General features: G+C 41.4%; 1 protein-coding gene and 1 long non-coding RNA gene across 5 annotated transcripts in view; one reads left to right on the forward strand and one right to left on the reverse strand.

Annotated features, from left to right (window-relative positions):
* VCAN (versican) overlaps positions 1-18,703 on the reverse strand; it is a 105,671-nt gene extending 86,968 nt beyond the window's left edge. For 2 of the 4 annotated variants that reach the window (XM_087430082.1, XM_087430081.1), the window contains exons 1-3: positions 18,123-18,703; positions 6,431-6,506; positions 1,969-2,346 (exon numbers count right to left, since the gene is read on the reverse strand). In XM_087430082.1, coding sequence (XP_087286208.1) covers positions 1,969-2,346; positions 6,431-6,500 — 448 coding nt within the window. In that variant the 5' untranslated portion in view covers positions 6,501-6,506; positions 18,123-18,703. The remainder of the gene's footprint in view (positions 1-1,968; positions 2,347-6,430; positions 6,507-18,122) is intronic. The other 2 variants (XM_004420391.3, XM_004420392.3) reach the window with 2 other exon arrangements.
* On the forward strand, positions 15,467-18,038 carry LOC147917352 (uncharacterized). The gene is made up of 2 exons (XR_015552031.1): positions 15,467-15,790; positions 16,085-18,038. It is a non-coding gene; the product is annotated as an uncharacterized LOC147917352 (long non-coding RNA).
* Positions 18,704-22,258: the final 3,555 nt, after the last annotated feature.

Consider the following 22,258-nt stretch of genomic DNA (forward strand, 5'->3'; position numbering starts at 1 on the left):
TTGGCTTCCAAGGTATCTTCCAATGTCTTTTTATTCCTAGTAATTTCTCGGGGTTGACAATGGTCTATCTCTCACAGCCCGACTTCCGGCTATAAAACTGCCTCCCATGCTCCCATTGTTAGATTGTCTCTCTCTTCCAAGACAGGTATGTGCCTAAAAAGTAACTCCTGGGAACAGACTAGCCATGTTATACACAAGCATCTCTTATAAGTGTCAACACAAAAAGATCGACGCAGGCACCAAGTAGATGCATTGACAACTAACATTCATTTTCTCTTTTCCAATATTCATGAAATTTCCCAAATGCTTTTCAGAAAATTTGTACCTTTAAAGGACTACTCTAAAAGGACCAAGACGTATATATGGTGCTATCTGGTAAGTATGAGAGAGAGTTCATCATAATCTCTAAGGCTTAAGCAAGAATTTGAATGTTTTTAAATTAGTCTTATGTTGATCAAAGCTTCAAATAGTCTTCTTGGTAATTAAAAATCTTCCATGTGCACTGAAGATTGGCAGTAGGGGGCACAAAGGGGCCACCACCACCAGGGCAGGGAACATCAGTCTGTATAAGTATCTGCAATTGTTGGGATAATTTGAAGACCACATGGGGCTAAGGAGATTAAGTGGAGGATTTTCATTGTTTCAGAGGGGCAAGGGGCAAATCCGTTGCTAATTCTTTAATGATGAAAATTGTAAGAAGTTGTTAAACTCCTTTTGAGATTTTAAAATCACACAAGCATATATATAAATAAATTTATATATAGCATGTATCCAACATTACTATACACACACACACACACACACACACACATATATAAAAAGAGAGAGAGAGAAATATCAGTAGAAGAAAACAATCCTAGGCTCACTAAAATAAATGATAGAAAGGTAAAAAGCCCAGGATATTTAGTGGATGCCTAGACAATATAAAAATAGGTTTATAGAAGAGAGCAATAGAATCCGAACATAAAAGGATGTTCAAAAAATTAATTTGTTGCATCTGAAATTCAAAGTATTTCCTTTTGGCTACACAAGAAAGAGTTTTAATAAAACCCTTTGTATATATTCCTGAAAGGTAAATATTTTATAGGGAAATGGAGGGTTGGAAGAAAACTCTGTTCCATCATGTCTGGGTATTAGAATTTTGCTTAATAACTTGCCAAAATATTCTGCTTCCAAGAGCTATGGCATTATGTGTGTACCCAATTAAAGCAATTTTTCTTTGCTTTGTCTCCTAACTTAAATTCAAATGACATATAAACCATCACTAAAAGGGGGCTAAAACTAAAATGTCTCATTGCAAGACTGAATGGATAACAACTAGTGTATTAACTTAAAAAAAAAATCACTGAGTTCTTGTTTTGATCCAATTCAAATTTTTATTGAGTTCTGGCCTTTTTAAGGCACTGTGATGTGTACCATGGAACTTCTTAAGTGCTTTATTTCTTCAGTGTAAGTTAAGAAAGAATTTATATTTCTTAAAAGCAAACTCAAAAATTTTGATAATCATGCTAGGAGAGTGAGAAATAGGAGCAAAATGTTTTTTTTGTGAGTGTACATATATGTATATGTGTGTATGTGTGTGTGTGTATATGTGCGTACACACATATGTAAAAAATTAAAACAAAATGTAGACCAGTATTTACATCTTATAATGTAATCATTTAGGTAGGTCTCCATAGTGAAGTAATGATTCTTGACCTATATACCATGTCTTGAGGTATTTATTATTTCCAGTATATGTACTTTCCTACATCGAATCAATGAAGTTGCTGCACAAAATGTCACCTTCCTTGACCTTCAAAAAAATAACAGTTCATTTTTGGTGAAAGACATGGACTATTGAGACAATTGATGTTTTTTTCCACTTGTCCAAACCCTAAACAATAGTTACTTTTGAATACTGTTTCACCACACTTCTGAAACAGGTATTATGTTATACTACCTCCTTAAACATTCCGAAAGCCTTACCATCCACAGCCAATGACACGGTGTCTTGTGTGTCTTCAATCCCATACATGACGTCGCAGCGGTAGACGCCTGCGTCACTGACGCGCAGTTTGACCACGGTGAGTGAGGCATCACCCACGTCCTCGGGGTGTGTAGGCACCGACACTCTCCCTTTGTAGCCCTGACCAACCTTGATATTCCCATTTTGGGCCACGAGAACAGTAGTCTCCTTTAAATCTTTTCCACTCTTGTCCAATTCAATCTTAGACCATTTGATTCGGAGAAATTCGTTGGTGGTGTTGTAACTGGGTGGTAAGGTAGGCATGGTTGAAAAATGACAAGGTAGGTTGACTTTTCCAGAGAGGGAGCCCTTAACAGGTGGGCTTTTTTCCACTTTGACTGGAAGAAAGACAAAATACCAAATTAACAGTCATGAACACCCAAACTCAGTCTATTACATATGTGAATGGATAAGAAAGCCTTACAGTAGTTCGGTTACATCTTCAACATGTGAAATAATTAGAATGGTTTTATATACAGAGGACAGTATACAATTTCAATAATGTTTTATAACAAAGACAGGGATTAATAATGCTCATTTTTATGGACTAAAACTATGGCATTCATTTTAAAGCATTTGTAACTTAGTGTGCGACATGAACAAATAAGTGATAAAATAAGGCAGGTATATAGAAAGATAGGCAATCCAGGGCAAGAGGAGACCAGACTCGGCACTGCGGGTTTAAAGACTGAACCCAGGTTAGGAAGAGCAGTGGGAAGGAGAATTTAAGTCTACAGGTCAGAAGACAAAAAACATTTGTTAAGATAACTGCCTCCTTACCTTAGAGGAAATGAAAATAAAATTCGAAGAGGCAGTGAAAATAAAGAAAAGTACTTCAGTAGGCTGGAGCACAGGAAGTCTCACATTTGAAGGACCCTCTTTTGGTTCAGTGTTTGAACCAAACACTTTCATCCTAATGACCAATCCAGTTGCAATCACTTTGCAGTGAAACATTACCTCTTGATTATACCCTGGGGGGAAAGACGGTGTCTGTTGTCTGTTCACTTAACCCTCCTCGAGTATTAATCTGCAGAATGTCTTTCCGTTTAAGCTCTTAAACTTTTAATGAGAAAGAATACATTGACTACAACTTAACACTACTTCATGCAAAAGAAAATGTTCTTTCACTCTTACAGGAATCCATCCCTCTCCCCCTCCTCTTTCCCTCATCTTCCAGTCTTTACTAATTGGTTAGACAATGTGTTAAGAAATTAGAAGCAATAAGAGAAATTATTGTTAATACACACACAACTCCCACGTCATGAAAATATGATGAACAAGTTAATAATAGCCTCTAGGTGGTGTGAAATAATGATTCTTAATTAATAAAATGACGTGTGTCTAACACTTAGTGTGTCAGTGGTCAAAGGTATTGGTAACACACATCTCAATGTGGACACGCATCAGAAATGATACAGCTGTCAATGTGGCCCTGTGGATTCAGTTGGGGATAAGTCATTTTGAAAATTGCAGGAAGTTATGGAGATATTATGCTCTTTAAGGAAAAAATACTCTCTATTGCTAAAGATCTAAATATAACTTCAAAAAGACTGGCCTACAAAATCTTTCATATGATACAAATAAATCTGAAATAATTACTACAGTATTGTGTGTACTATATATGTTATATTTATGATAGAAGTCACTAATCTATCCCAAATTCATAATGGTCATTGCTGTCATGAGTTTCTTTTTTAGGTTTCTATTTTACTAATCTATATATAGCTTGTCCAAAACAGGATTTAAGGCACTTAACAAGATTAAATAAAAATAAAATGAAGTGCGCTATTTAGCTGCACTAAGTTAATCTTTAAAATGTTACTAAGACTCTTAGCACCTTGGAATATAATAGCAGGGGAATAATTCCAGTTTTAATGGCCTCCTTGGCTTACAAAATAAATTCTCTTACTTAAAGCTCACACTCAGAGTGAAACTGGTCCAATCCCTTACTAAGGATGCTCCACTGAGAGGAAGTGACACTCAAGTTCCCAGCTGGCTGATGAAAGACCCGGGCGGGAACACGTCTCCTTACACCTAATCAAGAAATCTTGCACATAAATAAAGTATTGCTCTTTTAATGAAGAAAAAACAGCTTTACCATCAACCTCAATTATGGTATAAATTATGAGATTCTTTATCACCTTCTTAAAAATAAGTTTAAGATAAATAACATCCAATTCCTTAATATTTATTACTAAATTATAGTTCTTTCCACAATTTTAGATGTGTAGGGGCAGACATAGGATTCAGCCCAATCTATCCAATCAGGAGGTTTCTGAAACTTAGCGCATTGCTCGATAACTGTGCTGTAATGAAAAGATATATTGGAACAAAATGATGTCAACAGGCAAATTTCCCTAGGGTTATTTATTGTTCTGGATGTTTATAGATACAAGAAAATTAAAAGCTTCGGTGGAATATAAATATATATTCATGTAGAATCCAGTCTTAACAACAGCATTTACAAAAAGCTGTGTGGTCAAGTCTTTTGTGTATGAAATCTTGAGTCTTAATGCACTGGGTCACAAGAACTAAGTTCACTAAATCTAAATATTTTAAGAAAGAAATTTAGTAGTTCAGAGGATAATGTTTATAGACTATGCATGTCAAAAAAAAAAAAAAAAAGAAAAAAAACCTGCTACCTGCAAGAACTTATCTGAAACTCTGACAATGCAAGTAATAAAAATGAATGCTAACAAAAAGTTCACTGTTCCCACCAGATGGTTTGTGGTTTAAATGAGTACAGTAAGGGAAAAGTCTCTAAATAATGAATGATCAATTACCTTTCATTCTTTGCCAGTAAATTCTGCAGAGCAAGGATGATATAAATTCCATCTACACAATTTAACCAAACACAAGCACAGATATTGGCCAAATAAATGCCAGATTTAGAATATGGGAATTTATCACTCTTTTAGGTGATAAATATCACTCTCTTGTTCATTCATTTACTCATGACTGTGCCTGACTCCATTTATTAATATTAGAGGAATATCCAACTAACTAGGTCAATGCTCAATAATTAATATAAGGGGTATTGTTAAAGCAAAGAGCTCTGCATGCATTAAAATAAAGCCAATAAGGGGCTGGCCTCTTGGCATAGCAGTTAAGTGCGGCCCGGGTTCGGATCCCAGGCGCACACTGACACACCGCTTGTCAGGCCATGCTGTGGCAGCGTCCCACATAAAGTAGAGGAAGATGGGCATGGATGTTAGCTCAGGGCCAGTCTTCCTTGGCAAAAAGAGGAGGATTGACATGGATGTTAGCTCAGGGCTGATCTCCCTCACACAAAAAAAATAAAATAAATAAATAAATAAAGCCAATAACCAGTAGACAAGGTGTTCATTAATGTTAGTCATTGACCTTTGGAGTGCCTAGGGATAAACATAAAAAAACCTTAGGATGAAAGTACTTGTGTTGACTCACAAGTTACAGCTGTGTATCCCACTATGATCTTGGCAAATCTGTCGTATGCAGTTCTTAAGTTTTCAACTTCTGCCTCTCATACGAAAAAATAAAGTGGAAGGTATCAAATAATATGGTCAATGGGTAGATCAATGAATGGGCAGTGGAATGGATGGATGAATAAATAGATGGCTGGATGGATGGGTGGATGGAGTGATACTTAAACTTTGAGTCTTGAAGAATGAATTGAAGTAGAACTGTAGAGAACAAGAGAGGGGACTGCCAGCAGAAGGAACTACACGTGAAAAAACAGGGAACATGAAAGTCTCTGCATGGAATTGCAAATTATTTCAGAGAGCCTGAAGCACAGAGTGAGTGTGAGAAGGAAGCGGAAGCTGGGTCTGGAGGGTACACTAGACAGCAGCAGATCACTGAAGCTCAGGGCAGTGTCTTTCTTCATGGACCACAGTCCTCACATTTGGAATTATAGAATTTTCATTAGGTTGATTCATAATTTAAAGCAAAAAAAAAAAAAAAAACTGCATGTGCACGTACCCAGTTACTTTAAAAGAAAGAGAAAAAGTGAAAGAAAAGAAAAGGAGATGGGGGCAAATCTTAGCTATCAGCCTTCTCTTTCTCTTCTTGACTCTTCTCAAACTCTAGGCTCTTGAGGGTTTGACAGTCTTTCTTTTCTTACAGGAAAGTCTTTGAGTAGTACTGGAGAAGACAGAATTTAAAAATATGCCCAACGCCACAGATGAGCATTTTGCACAGTCTGAATGTAATCTGGGAAGTTACAGAAAGCCCACTTGCTTCTTCAGCATCTTGTTCATTATTTTGTTTTAATTGATTTACTTAAACCATTATTTTCAGCCTACTAATATTTTAGCTAAAAGTTTCAGCATTGAATAGATAAAAAATTAATCTTTTATTCCAGTGATTCCATATTGCCATTCCATGCCCCAGTACTTAAATTTTCATTTCACTTAGTCCCAAAGGAATCGTTACCACACTCACCTTTATGTAGTGCATGGGTTGCTATTAAGGTACAGCACATCCATAAGATGCTCTTTATATTTATCAACATCTTGTCCTAGAAACGAGGAAAAATACAAAGTAAATCATCAGCATTCAGGTTTGTGGTGGGCCATAAATCACACGCTATTTGTGCTTTGTATGTAATAAGAATACAAGAAGTAGCTCCTCTTAGATTGTAAAAGTAGGAGGGAACCTGCAAGACGAGAAGTTGTCCCAACACTTTAATTATTTGTTCGACTCTGACCCAATGTGGTAGTTACCAAAATAATCCCAGAACGCAGTTTGGGGACATATAACAATATGGATGTGTGAGACAACCACAACTGGGTAGGCTGTAGGAAGAACAATAAAGACCACAGCCTAAGTGACTAGTGGCTAGGAGCTGGCACAGAGAGGGAGGGGTGACCACAAAGTCTATTTAGAAACAGGAAACTGGTCAGGGATGGAGAAAGAGAAGGTGGGGAAGTAATAGGAAAAGACGTTGAAAGAAAGGGATTCGTGTCAAATGTGAGGTGAGAAGGAACTTATTGGTGGTTCATGCACATGGTATCAACCAGAGAATAAGGACTTCAGTAGGCTTTTTAAAGCACAGACTTCATTTAGTTTCTAGGAGGCTGAACAAACAAAATAAACGTATTATAAGGAGCTGTTAATTACATAAAAAGACCAGTTCTTGCCATGAGTTTTAAAGCATTTCCAACAACACCCTATTCTGAGAGTCAAGAAACCCTGCCCTGGCTTTGCCATTAATTTATTGTGTGATTTTGGTGAAGATATTTAACAATCTGGGTCTCAGAATTGTTCCTTCCAGCTCGAATTTCTATGAAGCTGTAATTATGAGGAGGATAAGTTACTGGTGTTGGGGACCATCTAGAAAACAAAGAGCCAGTTTCAGAACAACTGCAGACTATTTGATCTCCACCGTTGTTCCTTTCTCAACTACCTTTAGTAGAACTATTCTATAACAGCCATTGTTGGTAGGCTACCCAGGAGCCATTCCTCTTTCTCCTTTCTAACAGAACTCGGATTCCATTCTAGCATCTACCCTCCTTCACACAGCCATACATTTAGAGGAGCTGGGTCAAACTCCAGCCCAAGGGATGATCTGATTATCCTAGTCAGTAACACTGGTCCCATTCCTTTTGGCAATGATTGCTGTTGGAATGAGTATATTTACAATTTTAGCCAATGAGATGTGAGGGGATCTCTGTTGAGGGGTGGAGGGGGTGCTCCTGGGAAAAGCATATTCATCTTAAGGAGAGAAAAAAGGAAGCACTGTTTGTTTTCTTCACTGGACACTGTTACGATAGGATATTTCTTCTCAAATGGTTATAGCCATCTTGCATCTATAAGATAGCCTCTGGGAAGCTGAGAAAAAATCAGGAGAGACATGGCTTAAGCCGTCAAGTGTTAGGCCTAGAGTGGCCCATATCTTTGAACTTCTTTTTATATGAGATAATATATTCCTTTATTATTTAAACCCAATAAAATCAGGGCTTTTTTTTACTTGTAGCTGAAAGCATCATAACTGACACATATTTCAGTTGGTGCCTGAATTAACTTCCTAACATCTTCCTTAGAAAATATCTAAATTTTGTATTATTTAGGAAACCTGGATTGAAAAGAAGAAAATGTAAGAATCCAAGTCCATTTGGGCTCAAGATCAATTGCATAATCTATGACAGCTATTCCTTTTTCCTTGATATTCTTCTCCATTTGATTGCTTTATTTTATATATCTTGAAATAAGTGTCAGAACCTCACCAAAACAAAACATATAAAATTCTAGATGTTTCCTAAAGCATATTTTTGTTTGTTTGTTTGTTTGTTTTGTGAGGAGGATCGGCCCTGAGCTAACATCTGCAAATCCTCCTCTTTCTTTTTTGCTGAGGAAGACTGGCCCTGGGCTAACATCCATGCCCATCTTCCTCCACTTTATACGGGACGACGCCACAGCATGGCTTGACAAGCAGTGCGTCAGTGCGTGCCCGGCATCCGAACCGGCGAACCCCGGGCCACTGCAGTGGAGCGCGCGCACTTAACTGCTTGCGCAACCGGGCCGGCCCCAGTAAAGCATATTTTTTAACCTAATACATTTTATATCTATTTTCCAGAGATAGGCCATTTGACAACTCACAATGAAAAGCATACTATTGCTAATCCTAAATTAACCTTGAGAATTGAGTTAATTATTTATCATATAATTACTGGGATATGCTAATAGACATTGTTAAACACTAACTGGGAAATTAGGTTTCTACATTTCTGGATATCTTCTGAGATACCACAGCAAGCAGGAAGTATACACCCATATCTCAATATCATTACAATATTTCAGGGAAAAAAATAAAGATATCAATTTCACATATAGTTTAAAGTTTCCAAACACAATGAAATTTTAGGTTGTATCATAGAACGCTATTAAACAAGAGGCAGTCCATGAGTATTAAATGAATCCAAGTAAGAAATCTTTCTATAAATGTACTTATAAACAATAACTTCCTATCATTCTTAAAGAAAAATTGTTCTCAATTTTTTTCTTTTTTCTATTTTTCAGGAAACTTTTATAAGGATAATGTTAACAGTCTGGGCTCCATTGTCAAATAGCCCTCAATCGAGTTCTGAATCCTCTGCTTATACTCTATGATTCTGGGTAGGTTACTAACTGTTTCATTTTCAGTGGCTATTTAATTGTGAAAAGTAGTATTTAGTTACTGGAGTGATTATGAGAATCGATAAAATAATGCATATGAAATATAGGTCACTGATACACAGTGTATTGAGTACTCTATTTATGTATGTATGTGTTTATTTTTGCAGGGAAAGATTCGCCCTGAGCTAACATCTGTTGTAATCTTCTCTCTTTTTTTTTTCCCTCCCAAAGCCCCAGTACATAGTTGTATATTCTAGTTGTAAGTCCTTCTAGTTCTTCTATGTGAGCTGCTGCCACAGCATGTCTACTGTCAGATCAGTGGTGTAGTTCTGTGCCTGGGAACCGAACCTGGGCCGCTGAAGCAGAGCGTGCCGAACTTTAACCTCTAGACCATCAGGATGGGCTCTCAATATTTCTTGTTAGTGTTACTAGTTCAGGCTTCCTACAGGTGTTCTCTTCCTAGTTTCATATCACTAATAGTAAAAAGAAAAGTATTCGAAGCTCTTAGATTTGAAAATTATAACCTAGGTTACCATAGAAGCAGTGTACAATAACTTACAATTAATTGCCCTATAACTTATTGCTGTGTGCTTTGAATCATTCCTTGTAAACATGTTTTATCTCCTCTGTAGAACAGTGGGCTTCTGGAAGGCAGAGCTAGTGTCATATTTAACCTACTAATTCCCACAGTACTGCCACAGTGCCAGGTTCAGAGTAGACCCTTGAGGAAGGTCTGCAGACCAAATGCATGACCAATGCCTCCATCTCCATTCAGAAACACACTTTGAAGAGAAGTGCAAACAATCTCTTAAGAATATAGGCAAGCAGGCTAATAACACCTGAAATACATTTAAATCAGTCCAGTTGAATATTTACCACGACACAATAATATCTGAAGTTTGTCAGTATCTAGAGTGTCGGATCTCATAACAAAACCAGAGCAGGTGTGATCCTGACCCAGGAACTAGTCTTCTGTATCCCAATGTCCTATCCAAGACAGAAACTCAAAGTCTGACTCTTTGTGCCATAGTTCATCCTTATAAAAGCGTCCTTTCTTCCTGGGGGAGAGGGAAAATTGTCTTTTATCTATATAACAAGTATACTCTTCACTTGCTTTTAGATTGTCCCTCAGACAAGGCCAGGAAAGGAAGCCAGTGCATTAAAAATACAAGAGAGAGATCAGTCATGCAAATATAAGTTATATTTGCATAAATATGTTTGAATAAGTTGCCAACATTTAAAAATTGGAGTTTTCACACTAAGCCTCAGATCTCTGACTTCTTTCGAAAAATCAGACCCAGCAACTCTAGATCCATAGTCTAACTGCCAATCATCAGCACTCAGCAAGCAGCACGCTGGCTCTGTGCATTCAGGGTTATCACAGGCCCCACGCGGCTTCTCATGCATTTCCACTGTTTCCTGTAGACACCTGAGTTTGCAGCCCTTGATTTAAAGGATGGTCATTAATCTCTTTAGTAAATATCTCAGAGTGCTTTTACTGACCTTAGTTGCTTCAGAACTACATTTCCATGGCCTCTTCCTTGGAGTCCACTGGCATTCATTCCATTTCCCTAATTTTCTTAAGGCTATGTCCATGTTCATGGTTGTTAAGGCACACTATTTGCCTTCTGCATTTGATCTTAGTAAATGAAAAACTTTCTAAAGCCTCTGTCTTTGTTTTTAGCACCACTCCGACCCCCTTTCCCATTCTTCCGTTCTTCCATGTCTGTCTTGTAAGCATAATCTGTTAGTGATAACAAGTCTGTCTGCATAGAAAGACCTGGGAGATATGACAGCCAGTGCCTATAATTAGCCTTCTACTGCAGTGAAGTCAATGAGAAGAGGAGAAAGTCATTGAACGATCAAGGCACAGCTGACTGAGAGACACAAGAGACAAGGTCAACAGACTATCTATGAGAAATGTCTGCAGAGAGGGTAAGTGTCATGGCAGGGGTGGGCTGTCTCAAACAAAGAGGAAAGCAAGGTTCTAGTAAATTGATATTTAATATTCTTCCTTGATCTTGGGGAAGCCCCTCTGAGCAAAGGGTGACTTAAGGATGCAGACATTGTGGTTGTGTCTTCCAGTCTTCAAATTAGTTACCCTAGAAACCAACTGTCTGGGACACCTTAGCCACAAAGTAAACATAGTGAGCAGTGCCTATCATATTGCTCCTGGGTGCTTTCTCACAGGAGGAATCGCTGTAATGCAGAGACAAATCTCGTGATGTAAACATGAAATCTCATGAATTTACCTCACAGGAGTAATGCAGCCACATGAATTTATCACTAACCTGTGACTGGATTCCTGAACCTGGACTTGGCTAAGCTGTTTCATGTCATTGCCCCTTAGTTCTCTGCCTGATGAACTGCTTCCTCATCACTCTATCTAAAACATGCTGCACTCCCAATTCCCTTTCCCATGTGCTATTTTCATCATAGCACATATCACTACTTTATTTACGTATTTGGAAATTGCCTTTCTCCACCCACGATACTATAAGCTCCGAGAGAGCAGTCTTTGGTGTTTTGTTCACTGCTGTATCCACAATGCCCAGGACACTCAGTAAATATTTGTTGAATGAATGAATATGCCCATTTTTTACATAATTAGGTGCATATTATATACACTATTGGGTACATTACTTTCTTCACTTAAAATACAATTTATCTTGGAGAATGTTCCAAATCAGCAAATACAGTTTTTCTGTGTTATTTTTAACAACTGCATAGTTTTCCATTAGATGAACGTAGCATCTTTCATTTTGCCACTTCCTGTGATGAGCCTTTAAGGTCGTTCTAAATTTTTGCTATTAGAAACAATGCTGCAAAGGGCATCCTTGTCCATTTGTCTTGGGTGACATTTGTACCACTATCTATATGACAATATCTAGAAGAGGAATTGCTGGGTCAAAGGGTATATGCATTTCCAAAAATTTTGATAGTTATTACCAAATTATTTTCCAGAGAAGATGAACCTATTTACATTCCCACAGTAGTATATGAGAGATCCAGCTTCCCCACAACTCGGTCAACACAAACTTTCATCCAACTTTTCCATCTTCACTGTTCTGATTGATGAAAAAACTAGTAGAGCATATCATTGTTGTTTTAATTACTATTTCTTTAATTATAAATGAGGCTGAGCAACTTCCTATATGATTAAAAAACATTTTCATTTCTCTTTCTGCCAACTGCCTATACATAACATTTGCCATTTTTTTTGATAGATTGCAGTCTTTTATTTACTTGTAAAAGTTCTTGGTATATCAAAAAAGTTAATAGCTATTTGTCACTCATATGTTGCAGATATTTTCCAAATGTGCTCTTTGTTTTTGTGTAAATAATTTAATTGTTATTTAGTCAGACTTATCAATCTTTTCTAGGATGGCTTCTCGTTTTTATCTTTTGCTTAGAACAAATTTCTCTACTCCTACCTTATTATTTTAAAAATCCTATGAGTTCCTCTAGTTGTTTTTTTAAATGTCATTCCCTACGTTTCATATTTGATCCATCTTAACTTTATTTTAGGATAAGAAATGAGGTAGAGATTGACTCTTACTTTGAGTGGATCAGTTGCACCCAAACCATTTTTTAAATAATGTTTTCCCACTGAATTTCCATGTCCATTTCAGTCTATTTCTGGACTCTGTCTTTTGTTCAATGAAACTAGACAATTCTTAAAACAATATGCCCCTATCCAATTCATTTTATAGATTTAGTAGGAAATACATGATTTAGGTAATGCTGTTATTATTAAGATTATAGAATTAGATCAGTATGAGTCCCACAGACATAATGTATTAACACCACTAATTTTTAGAGTTTTTCATTTGCCAAAGCCTTTCCACGGTTATTTACCCTTTTGATGTTTATAACTCTATATCTATTTAATAGGTTTTGACACTGAAAGTCTAGAAGTTGTGTCTTATCCTGGTTTTCTCAGCTGGTAAGTGCAACTCAAGCTTTCTGATTCTAAGTCTAGTGCTCCTTCCATTACATCACAGGTACCAACAGCTCAGTAATTTAATAATAAAGTTATAATTTACATATTATAGATGTATTTATTATAAGCTATGTAATCTCATTTTTATAGACATAAACGCCTCTTAAAATTCTTAGAGGAATGAGGTAGGATGTATATAGATACAGAAATAAGGTAAATTTAAATGTAGATCTGCATTTATACCCTTTTCATAGATGACAGATCTACCCAGAGGAGTTTCAGGAAACATAACTGACAAACACATTAAACAAAGATACTTTGCACTGACTACTGAAATACAACCACCTCTGGCACGTTCAGTGATAAGAACTTAGCAGAGTCAAAAATCCTGGAGAATATATATATATAATATAAATATATAAATGTATGTATATGTAATTTACCAAGTCTAGGCTACCAGAGAAAACTGGCACAAATTCACTAATCCAAGTGGAGCTTGGCCAAGACATTTATCTCTACTTTCCCTTGTTCTGATTCCAAATCAGAGAGAGTACAGGCCTTGTGTTTTCTGGTAAAGTACAGACCTATGCAACAATCAGCATGTTTTCTCAGAGGAGAGCGAAGAACCCCCAACAATGAGCGTTTGTGAGTCCTAACTGGTTTCTCTAGGTGGGTGGTGAAATAATAGCCTACTACAGTCATTCATTCTTTTCCTCAAAAGAACCATGTGTCTTGAGAAGTTCTGCTCAGTCACAGGGCAATAGCCTATTTTAAATACAGTGTCTAGTGATGGTTTGTCCATGAATTAAGTCAACAAAAATGTTTAAACCCCACTAGGAAAGGAAAGCTTAGTTATATGACTGTTGGGAGACACTGTTGGTTGATCTTTGTGGTCTCAAAGGCTCTGATCCTCAATTAGTGACCAATCATTAACCACAAAGTACTTACATATAATATGAGGACAGAGAGGGCAATGACTATATCTTTAACATTAATCATATTCAGCCTTAAATTAGCTTTTGGGGTCTTTTCCAAACAGAATTGGCAAGGGTGCTGATACAGGTATCTTAGAATACCAGAGGTATTCCCTTCCACTTTGCAAGCACAGAGAAACAGAAGAAGAAATCTACGTCTGTTAACATATATAAATCTAGGGGAATTCTTTTCAAACTTCATTTTTAAAAGCAGGAAATACAATTTAGGAATAGCTTTTAATTTCTTTTTTTATCTACTAAGAATAGCAAAGGAAAACTTGGAATTCCCTCATAAATCCTCAGCGATTGTCTTGTATCTCATCCCTCTTCCCACCACCCACAAGATTAAGTACTGTGGACTTCCTGCTGGAGGAAGTGATTGCTCAATCTCTTTGGAATCCATTGGAACCCTTTGCAGTATTAGTTGGGACAGGCATATACAATTGTTAAATATTCCGTTCCTTGCTTAGAGCTCGGAACTAGAAGTCAGTCTCTGAGACCTTCTGCTTGATATGCTCTTATATTCCAAGTTACACATTCCCCAAACTGGGAACAGATTTTATCTCGGAAAACTAGTTGTTGCTTCCATTGGTGCCTTCCTATTTTTATTTTAAACTCACAACATCCTATTTTACGACTTTGAATATTTTCACGATAGGTTTGGCACAATTGCCAAGCAGTACTTAAAATAATTTGTCACAGCTTTTAGAAGGAGTCAAAAATACAGGGAAAATGGATCAATTAGATATATCAAATTTGAGATCGAAGAGGTCATTAAAACCCTGTTCTTCCAAGATAAAGCAAAGAAGTACGGAGAGTTTAAAATGCAGCTCTAAGCGGCAGCGTCTAGTCTGCGCCACGTTCCCGGGTCCTCGCTCAGTCGTTTCATAAATATGTGCTGAGCTCCCACTGTGGGCCGGGCCGCGCTCCGGCTCCTGAGGCGCAGGGACCCGAGTTACAGCCGCAGCCCCTTAATGTTTGCCCTCCGGAATTCCATCAGTCCTGTCCAACGGCAATCGTTCGGCATTCTAGACGAACTCTTTTATGACAGTCTGGAACGTGCTTGGCCTGTAAGTGACTAAAAATGGTCTTTAAACCTACTTGGACGTATTTAAAAAGTCAATATATGCAGCACAGGATAAAGTCGTCTCCTTTTTCTGCCAAAAAAGTTTGCTTGGAATAAATCTTTACTTCTTCCCGGTCGCAAGGCAAAAACTCCTCCTACCACTTCCAAGAAGCAAGAAAAAAAATTCAAATAGACTTTTAATAAAAGTGTTTAGCGCCGTCTGCATAGAAACGGGGTGGGCTGCAGCTGCAGCGGGTCTCCGAGGCTCGGGGGCGCGGCCGCTGGGCTCTCCGCGCCGAGCCGGGCCCCGCCCCCGCGGCAGGAGCGAGGCCCCGCCCCGCCTGGGGCGGGGACCCGGAGGCGCCCCGCCAGGTCCCGCGCCGAGCGGAGTGCGGGTTCGGCGGTGCAGCTGTCTCCGAGCCCAAGAAGTCACACCCGTCTCGGGCCGGGAGCCGAAGCCCCAGCCCACGTGGCGGCGGCTGCTGAACCCCGCACTGCGGGAAGCGCCCCGCGCGGTTCCTCCCTCCACGCGGACTGAGCGAGAGGGGGCGGCCCCAGCCCCGGCCGCTCAGAGGGGCCAGTTCCTCTCCCACCCTTCCATCCTCGCACGCCGCTTCAGTCGCGTTTGTAATCGCTCGTGGGATTAAAAAATACCTTAACACGAGAGGCGAAATTCAGTCCAAAACCTGAAGCGAAGCCTGCCGGTGCGCTCCCGGCTGTTTGCATGCCTCTGCCCCCTCTCTGTTCCTTCCTTCCTCCCCCTCTCTCTACGGTCGCCTTCCTTCCTTTCCCTTCCTTTCTCTTTTTTTCCTGCCGGTGCCTGCCTTCTCCCAGATTTCCACGTTCGACGTGTGTCGTGAAGTTGAGGAAGTGTAAACTTTGGATTAGGGGACCTTCTTTTGTAATGTCCTGGGGTGGGGACCTAGCATTGGGTTCAAGTGGCCATGGCCTCAGTAAAATTTCCAAAAGTAAGGCATTCTGTATTATCTTTCTTAAAGTGACGCCCAAGATGAAGCATCAAGCCCCCGAAAACCTGGATCCGCCCCGGCCATGCGTGTTCGTCCACCAAGCTGCAGACTCGGCCCAGAGAGCCGCGCACATCCCAGCTGACGCGGGAGAAGGCGCTCCTCCACTTCGCTAAGACAAGGTCTCTTTCTTTCCGGGTCCTCCAAACCCCTAGATTGCAGGCTGCAGATTCTTAAGTAGAAAAACCAAAGACTAAAGGAGAAGCTAGGATCCTCCATCCTTGAATATATGGTTGTGAAAGCGGCTCGCTTGGTTTTGGAGGGGCTCATTTTTCTCCAGTTGTGCTGGATTTCTCCATCAGGGGGCGCCCACAGCCGCCACAAAACTCCCGGTTCCTAGACATCTGGGTTCTGCAAGCCCGAAACAAGACAACTGGGGGCAGATCCCAAGGAGCGCACCGCCTCCTTCTCTCCTCCCTCCTTGCCTGCTTCGGCGGACAGGGGAGGCAGGGATTTCACACTAGCCATTCATTTGTCAGCCTTGGGGGAGGGGACGTAGGAGCGAGAGAGGCGCAGCAGAGGCTGGGAGAGGGGAAGGGAGGCATAGAAGATGGAGACAGAGAGGGAGAGACAAAGATGAGAAACGGGACACAGATAGGGAGACTGTCTTTCCGCCTGTGGGTGTGCGCACGGCGGGACAACACTCCAGGAGCCGCGTAGATTTCTCCTCCCTCCCGCAGCATCTCCCGGGGACGTGCTGGACTTGCTGAGGCACAGCTGGCTCCGAGAGCAAAGAGTTTAAGCGATGACATTATTTTTCTACCTCGCTCTCCGCTGCCTAACACAGTGATCGCTCCACGCCCAGTGACACAGACAGCGAGGCGGGAGAACCCTGATGCCCCCCAGTCAGCACGCACCAGGGATGTCGCCCGGCGGCGCCCACGCCTCCGCAGGGCGGTGGGACGCTCCAGCCGAGGGCGTGCCCAGGGGCTCCCGGCACACGCTCTCCGCGGCCGCCCGACCCGCCTGTAAAGTTGCTCAACTAGAGCCCAGAGCTGGGAGGGGTTGGGGAGATGGAAGGAAAAGGAGCACTGCTGTAGTCGGAGTGAGAGGGCTGGTCCTAGAGGCCCCAGATTCGGGTCCCCGCGCCACCTTTGTCTGGAGAGCGCTCTGAGCGCTGGTTTGCTCGTTGAGACACGAGCGAAAACCTGCACTTCGCTCTTCAGGGTGAGATAAAATTCTTGCACATCCCTGCGGTTCAGGGCAAGCTTTTCCCGCCCAGGCGCCTCCCAGACCTCTGCGGCGCTGCAACAACCCCACCCCCATCCCCTGCTCCCTCCCGGCCGGCCCCAGCGCACGGCGCGCAGGACAAAAGAACCCGGAGGCACCGCAGAGAGCCTTGACAGCCCCTAAGTCGCCAAAGAGGCGCGGCCGCGGACCCTGCACCTCTCCTGGCCGGAACTCCTCCCAGGCTGCCTGCGGGCTGAGGGGTGCAGGTCCGCGCAGTTCCCGGGCTCCTGGGGCGCCCGATCGCCCTGTCAGGAGCTGCCCGGGAGCAGCTTTCCAGGAACGCCAGGCACTGACCACACACCAGGGGAACCAGGTGGCCTGCACCAACGCGGCTTCGGGGACTTGTATGTGGGCAAGTCTCGGGAGTCCCCATTCAAACTTTTGCCTCGAGCAGGTTAACAAAAAAGATCAAGGTGCCGGGGGTCCCTCCCTCCTCTCCAGCTCAAGACCCCACGACTTTTCTAGGGGTTCTCTACAATTTTCTTCCCTCCCTTCCCCCAATTCCGTTAGTCCTTCTACCCCCACCCCACCCCGGGCTTCTTTTGTCTGGATCTTTTTCAGCATCACGGTGCCTCTGTATTCCTCTCTCCAAACGTCCTTCTGAAAGTTACCTGCATTTTTAAAGTGCCTATATTTTCTTAACTTTGCCTTACAGCTAGTTCTCTTTGCCTTGATTAAAGCCTTCTACCAATTACAATGTGCTTTTTTCCTAAGCTCGCTTTTTTTTCTATAAGTTTTTTTTTTTTTTTTTTTTAAGGGGGAACAAAAGAAACGTGATTACCTTGAAAGGCGGCTTATTGCAGTTGGGGGGAAAAATTCACCGCAGCGCTGCGCGAATGGGCTCGGCGTTGTCGGGGCGGGTCACATAGGACGCGCGGTGGCCTGGGAAAGGGTGCGGGACGGTGCTGGAGGATGCGGGGCTGCCGCGGATCCCGGTCCCAGCGCCTCTCCGCAGCACCTACTGTTCGCGGCTGTTGCGCCCGCCCGCCTGGAGTTCTTCCCCAGAAAGGCTCGGGGCAGCTCGCCTGCAAGTTCAAATGCGGGTTGTGACACCCATCATCATTATATCACTGTACCGTCAGCACCGAGGAGGAGACTCAGCGAGGAGGAGGAGGAGGAAGAGGAGGAGGGTTCATTCACAGGCTCCTGAAGCGCTCCGCAGCTTCAGCCAGTCCTAAGAGCCCAGGCTTGGAAAGCAGGCAGAGGGGCGGAAAGGCAGCTCCCCGCGCCTGCGGTAGGGACCGCCTGCCTCCCTCCCCAAGCACTCCCACCTCTTAGCGTTTCTTCCTGACAAGAAGTACCAATCGGCTCGGGGACAGCAGCGCTCCCCATTCAGCGACTCACTAAGTAACATCGCGCTGTGCGCGAGGAAACCACTGCCCTCCCACCCCTCCCCACCCTCACTTCCCCTCCCCCCGAGCTGCCGGTTCTGGGTTAGGGGAAGGGAGCCCCCAGGCTCTTGTGGGGCAGGCCAGCACTAGACAATTGAGTACCGTCAGTTCTTCTTGGGAGCAAATGAAACTCTGTAAAATCAGCAAAGAACTTGGTTACAGCGTGTTTATGCGGCCACAGAGCCTGCCTGTCCCATCTGAGGGAAGTGTCAGGCTCGAAGCTTCTGCCAACCTGAAAGAGACACTGGGAAAACGAGATCCTTCTGAGACCTAGAGGGAAAGTGTAAGAATTCCCCACTGCCTTCCCCAGGAACTGCCCAAGGGGGAGCCCAACGTCACTGCGCAATCTACAAAGACTTTGGTAATAAAGGGCTGGACAGGAAATTCCCCCAAGTAAATCCCTTGTCGGATTCTAACAGATCCTCTTCCTCTGCCACAACCCTACACAAATGTAGATTCTGCGTTCTTCCTTCTTCCTTTCCCTCAGTCTTTCAAAGTGTTCCTCGTGGTTGAATAGCTAATAATTTTCCTGAGTGACAGAGACTCCTTGGATGTATCAGTCACCTTCCTTGTGCTCAGGAAATGGGACCACAATCTTTCACTAGTTTATGTGATTTTTCAGCCAGGCCCATCTAACTATGTAAACAACATCAGCACACGGAAGAGTCCCCTGCATTATGTTACAAAAGATTTCCAATAGGACCCTACAGAGCAAAGGGTCAACCAGTTGACACAAAGGATTTCTGCCCCTTAGAAAAGAGGGACTTTGTATTTTCCTTGTCTTTGAAGTCAAGTATGAGTTTATACAATGGGAACAAAATAAGTCCAATGTGCACATCAGTTTAACACTGGGGATATTGGAATGGATAGCAAACTTCTCTTTCTATGCAAATATGGAAATATCCTCATAATTCTCTCTGAAGTCTCCACTTAGAAAACTATATCAAACACAGTACCTCACAACAGTGATAATTAAAGGAGAAAGTCCATTTTCATGCTGAATTTCTTTGAGTAGGTTGGCTTAAGCTCATACTTTTAAACTTGTAGCAGCCTAGACCCCTGTCATGCACCTTTTGCAAGTTGTATGCGTTTTGCATGATCATAGATCTTAAGTCATAAACAGGTAGAAGGTTTATCAGGAGAATTTCAGTTCTCAAAATGTGCATCTTTCATTTCTTTTTTTATTCATCAGCTCACTACAGTGAATGACATAACTATTAATTATAGGATTTGGAAATCTGTTTGTTTTCACAATGATTTATTTTTTCTTAGTATCTTTTTTTTTTTTTTTTGTGAGGAAGATCAGCCCTGAGCTAACATCCATGCCAATCCTCCTCTTTTTTTGCTGAGGAAGACCAGCCCTGAGCTAACACCTATTGCCAATCCTCCTCCTTTTTTTCCCCCTTTTTCTCCCCAAAGCCCCAGTAGGTAATTGTATGTCATAGTTGCACATCCTTCTAGTTGCTGTATGTGGGACGCCGCCTTAGCAGGGCTGGACAAGCAATGCATCGATGCATCGGTGCACATCCGGGATCCAAACCCAGGCCGCCAGTAGCGGAGCACACACGCTTTACCGCTAAGCCACGGGGCCGGCCCCTTCTTAGTATCATTTTTAAACTACTATTCCTAGCACTGAAATTCTGTTCCATTAAATATTTAGAATAACAGAATCATAGAACAGAATCAGACTTCAACCTTCACATGTAACAGATAGCAAACTAAGGCCCAGAGAGTGACTTTCCTAAAGTTACACAATTAATAGCAGAGCTGTAACCAGAACACAACTCTTGACTCCTGGTCCAGTGGTCTTTTTGGTGCTCCTCAGAGCAACTTTATAATCAAGGTGACTTCACTCAGAAAGGAACAAAAATGAAATAAAAGAATCTTCATTGAAATTTATACTCCAGGCATTAGGGTAGACCTTTCCCTGAAGCACTTCAAGGTATGTATTATTATTCTCATTCTTACATATTAGTAAACCTGGGTAAGTTCCAAAGAGTTTAAGTGGCCTGCCCAAGGCCTCTTTCTAAGCGGTAGATCTGCCAATCTACAAAGCTTATTATCTCTCTATTACCCTTCATAATACAGTTAAGTAAAACATTTCTACAAAGGAGATCTAGAGCAGAAACAAACACCTAATAGCAGATTAATATCCATTTTCAAGGAAATGTTAATAGTTGACATTCACTATAAATAATGCCATCTGTACATGATGGAACGTGATGAAAAATTATGGTTCAGATACTCTTTACATCCTGAGATATCTTCCTTTATTTTGCCAAATGTGTTTCTCTAGCCCTCCAATGTTGATAGTTCCTTACAATGTCCATAGATATCACAACTCTTGACTGAGTAGTTCTCCAGGGCAAAGGCACTTTCTCAGGCAGACTTAGCTAGTCAGAACACGGACAATGTTGAAAAGCTTTGTACTGCATGCCTGTTCTTTACTTTGGCTTGTAACATTATTATGTAGAAAATTAAACACTTCTTTAGGCTGTCAAATAATTAAAATAAAATGACACCGCTGAATATCTGCTTTCTTTCTCTAAGGCAGACTTTCCCCTCTAGCTATCTATAATAGAGAAGGAACGTACCAGATACATTCAGGGTAGAGTCTACAGCTGTGTTATTTCTATGTAACTGTCCTTGAGGACTTCTGTATCTCTTTCCCTTTCATTCTTTTTTTTCTACCTTCCTTCCTTCTTCCTTTCCTTTCTTCTTTCCTTCCTTCCTTCTTTTCCTCCTTCCTTCCTTTCTTTATTTCTTCCTTCCTTTCTTTCCATCAAGAAAAAGAGAATGAGAGAGCAGTTATTTCGGATTCTCCCATGTCTGAAAAATTATCAGAAGTTTTTGAAGGAGAAATTATGTTTTTTGCAGCTTTTATAACTACAACTATATTTGCCTATTACACTCAAGTCTGAATCAAACAGTATTAAAATATCATTCTGTATATCCCCCTTTAAATCATATCCTTGTACTAGGGACGTTCTGTAGGTAAACTCCATGGTCCCAGGTGTAGCTAAAACAAGATCTTCATTCCTAGTGCTGGTGTCTACAAGAAACCAGAACCCAGAAGCTTTACGTGCCTTGCTTCGTTGCCTCGATGTTGTCTTGAGGAACTTGGCTGAGGTCAGAGGCAGCCAGCCAATGACTTGGAGAAGAAAGGTGTACATGGCAGCTGGGTCTCTGGGGAATTTCATTATCTTCATCTGCGCCTCCTTCTGAGGTCCTTTGGAATCACATTTCCTGCTTCTCTTTTTTTATTGATCAGGTGAACTGTTCCTAGATGTGGTAGTGTCTGTTGCTGCACTATGGTTGACAAGATTCCGGTCCCATCCACATTCAGAAACCAGAGTTCACATTTCAAGTCCCTGATCAGGCTGATCCTAGGCGCAATGAAGCAAATATCCTTCCTGGCTGGTGAAGGAATGTGACAGATTAAAAATGCACCTTTAATGAATTCCAAAGACCCTAGAAAAAGGAAGCCAACCCTCTAAGATTGCTTCATTAAGAAAAGAAATTTTTT

Source organism: Ceratotherium simum, chromosome 4, assembly GCF_057802395.1.
Source record: "Ceratotherium simum simum isolate JZ-2026a chromosome 4, ASM5780239v1, whole genome shotgun sequence".
Lineage (NCBI taxonomy): Eukaryota > Metazoa > Chordata > Mammalia > Perissodactyla > Rhinocerotidae > Ceratotherium > Ceratotherium simum.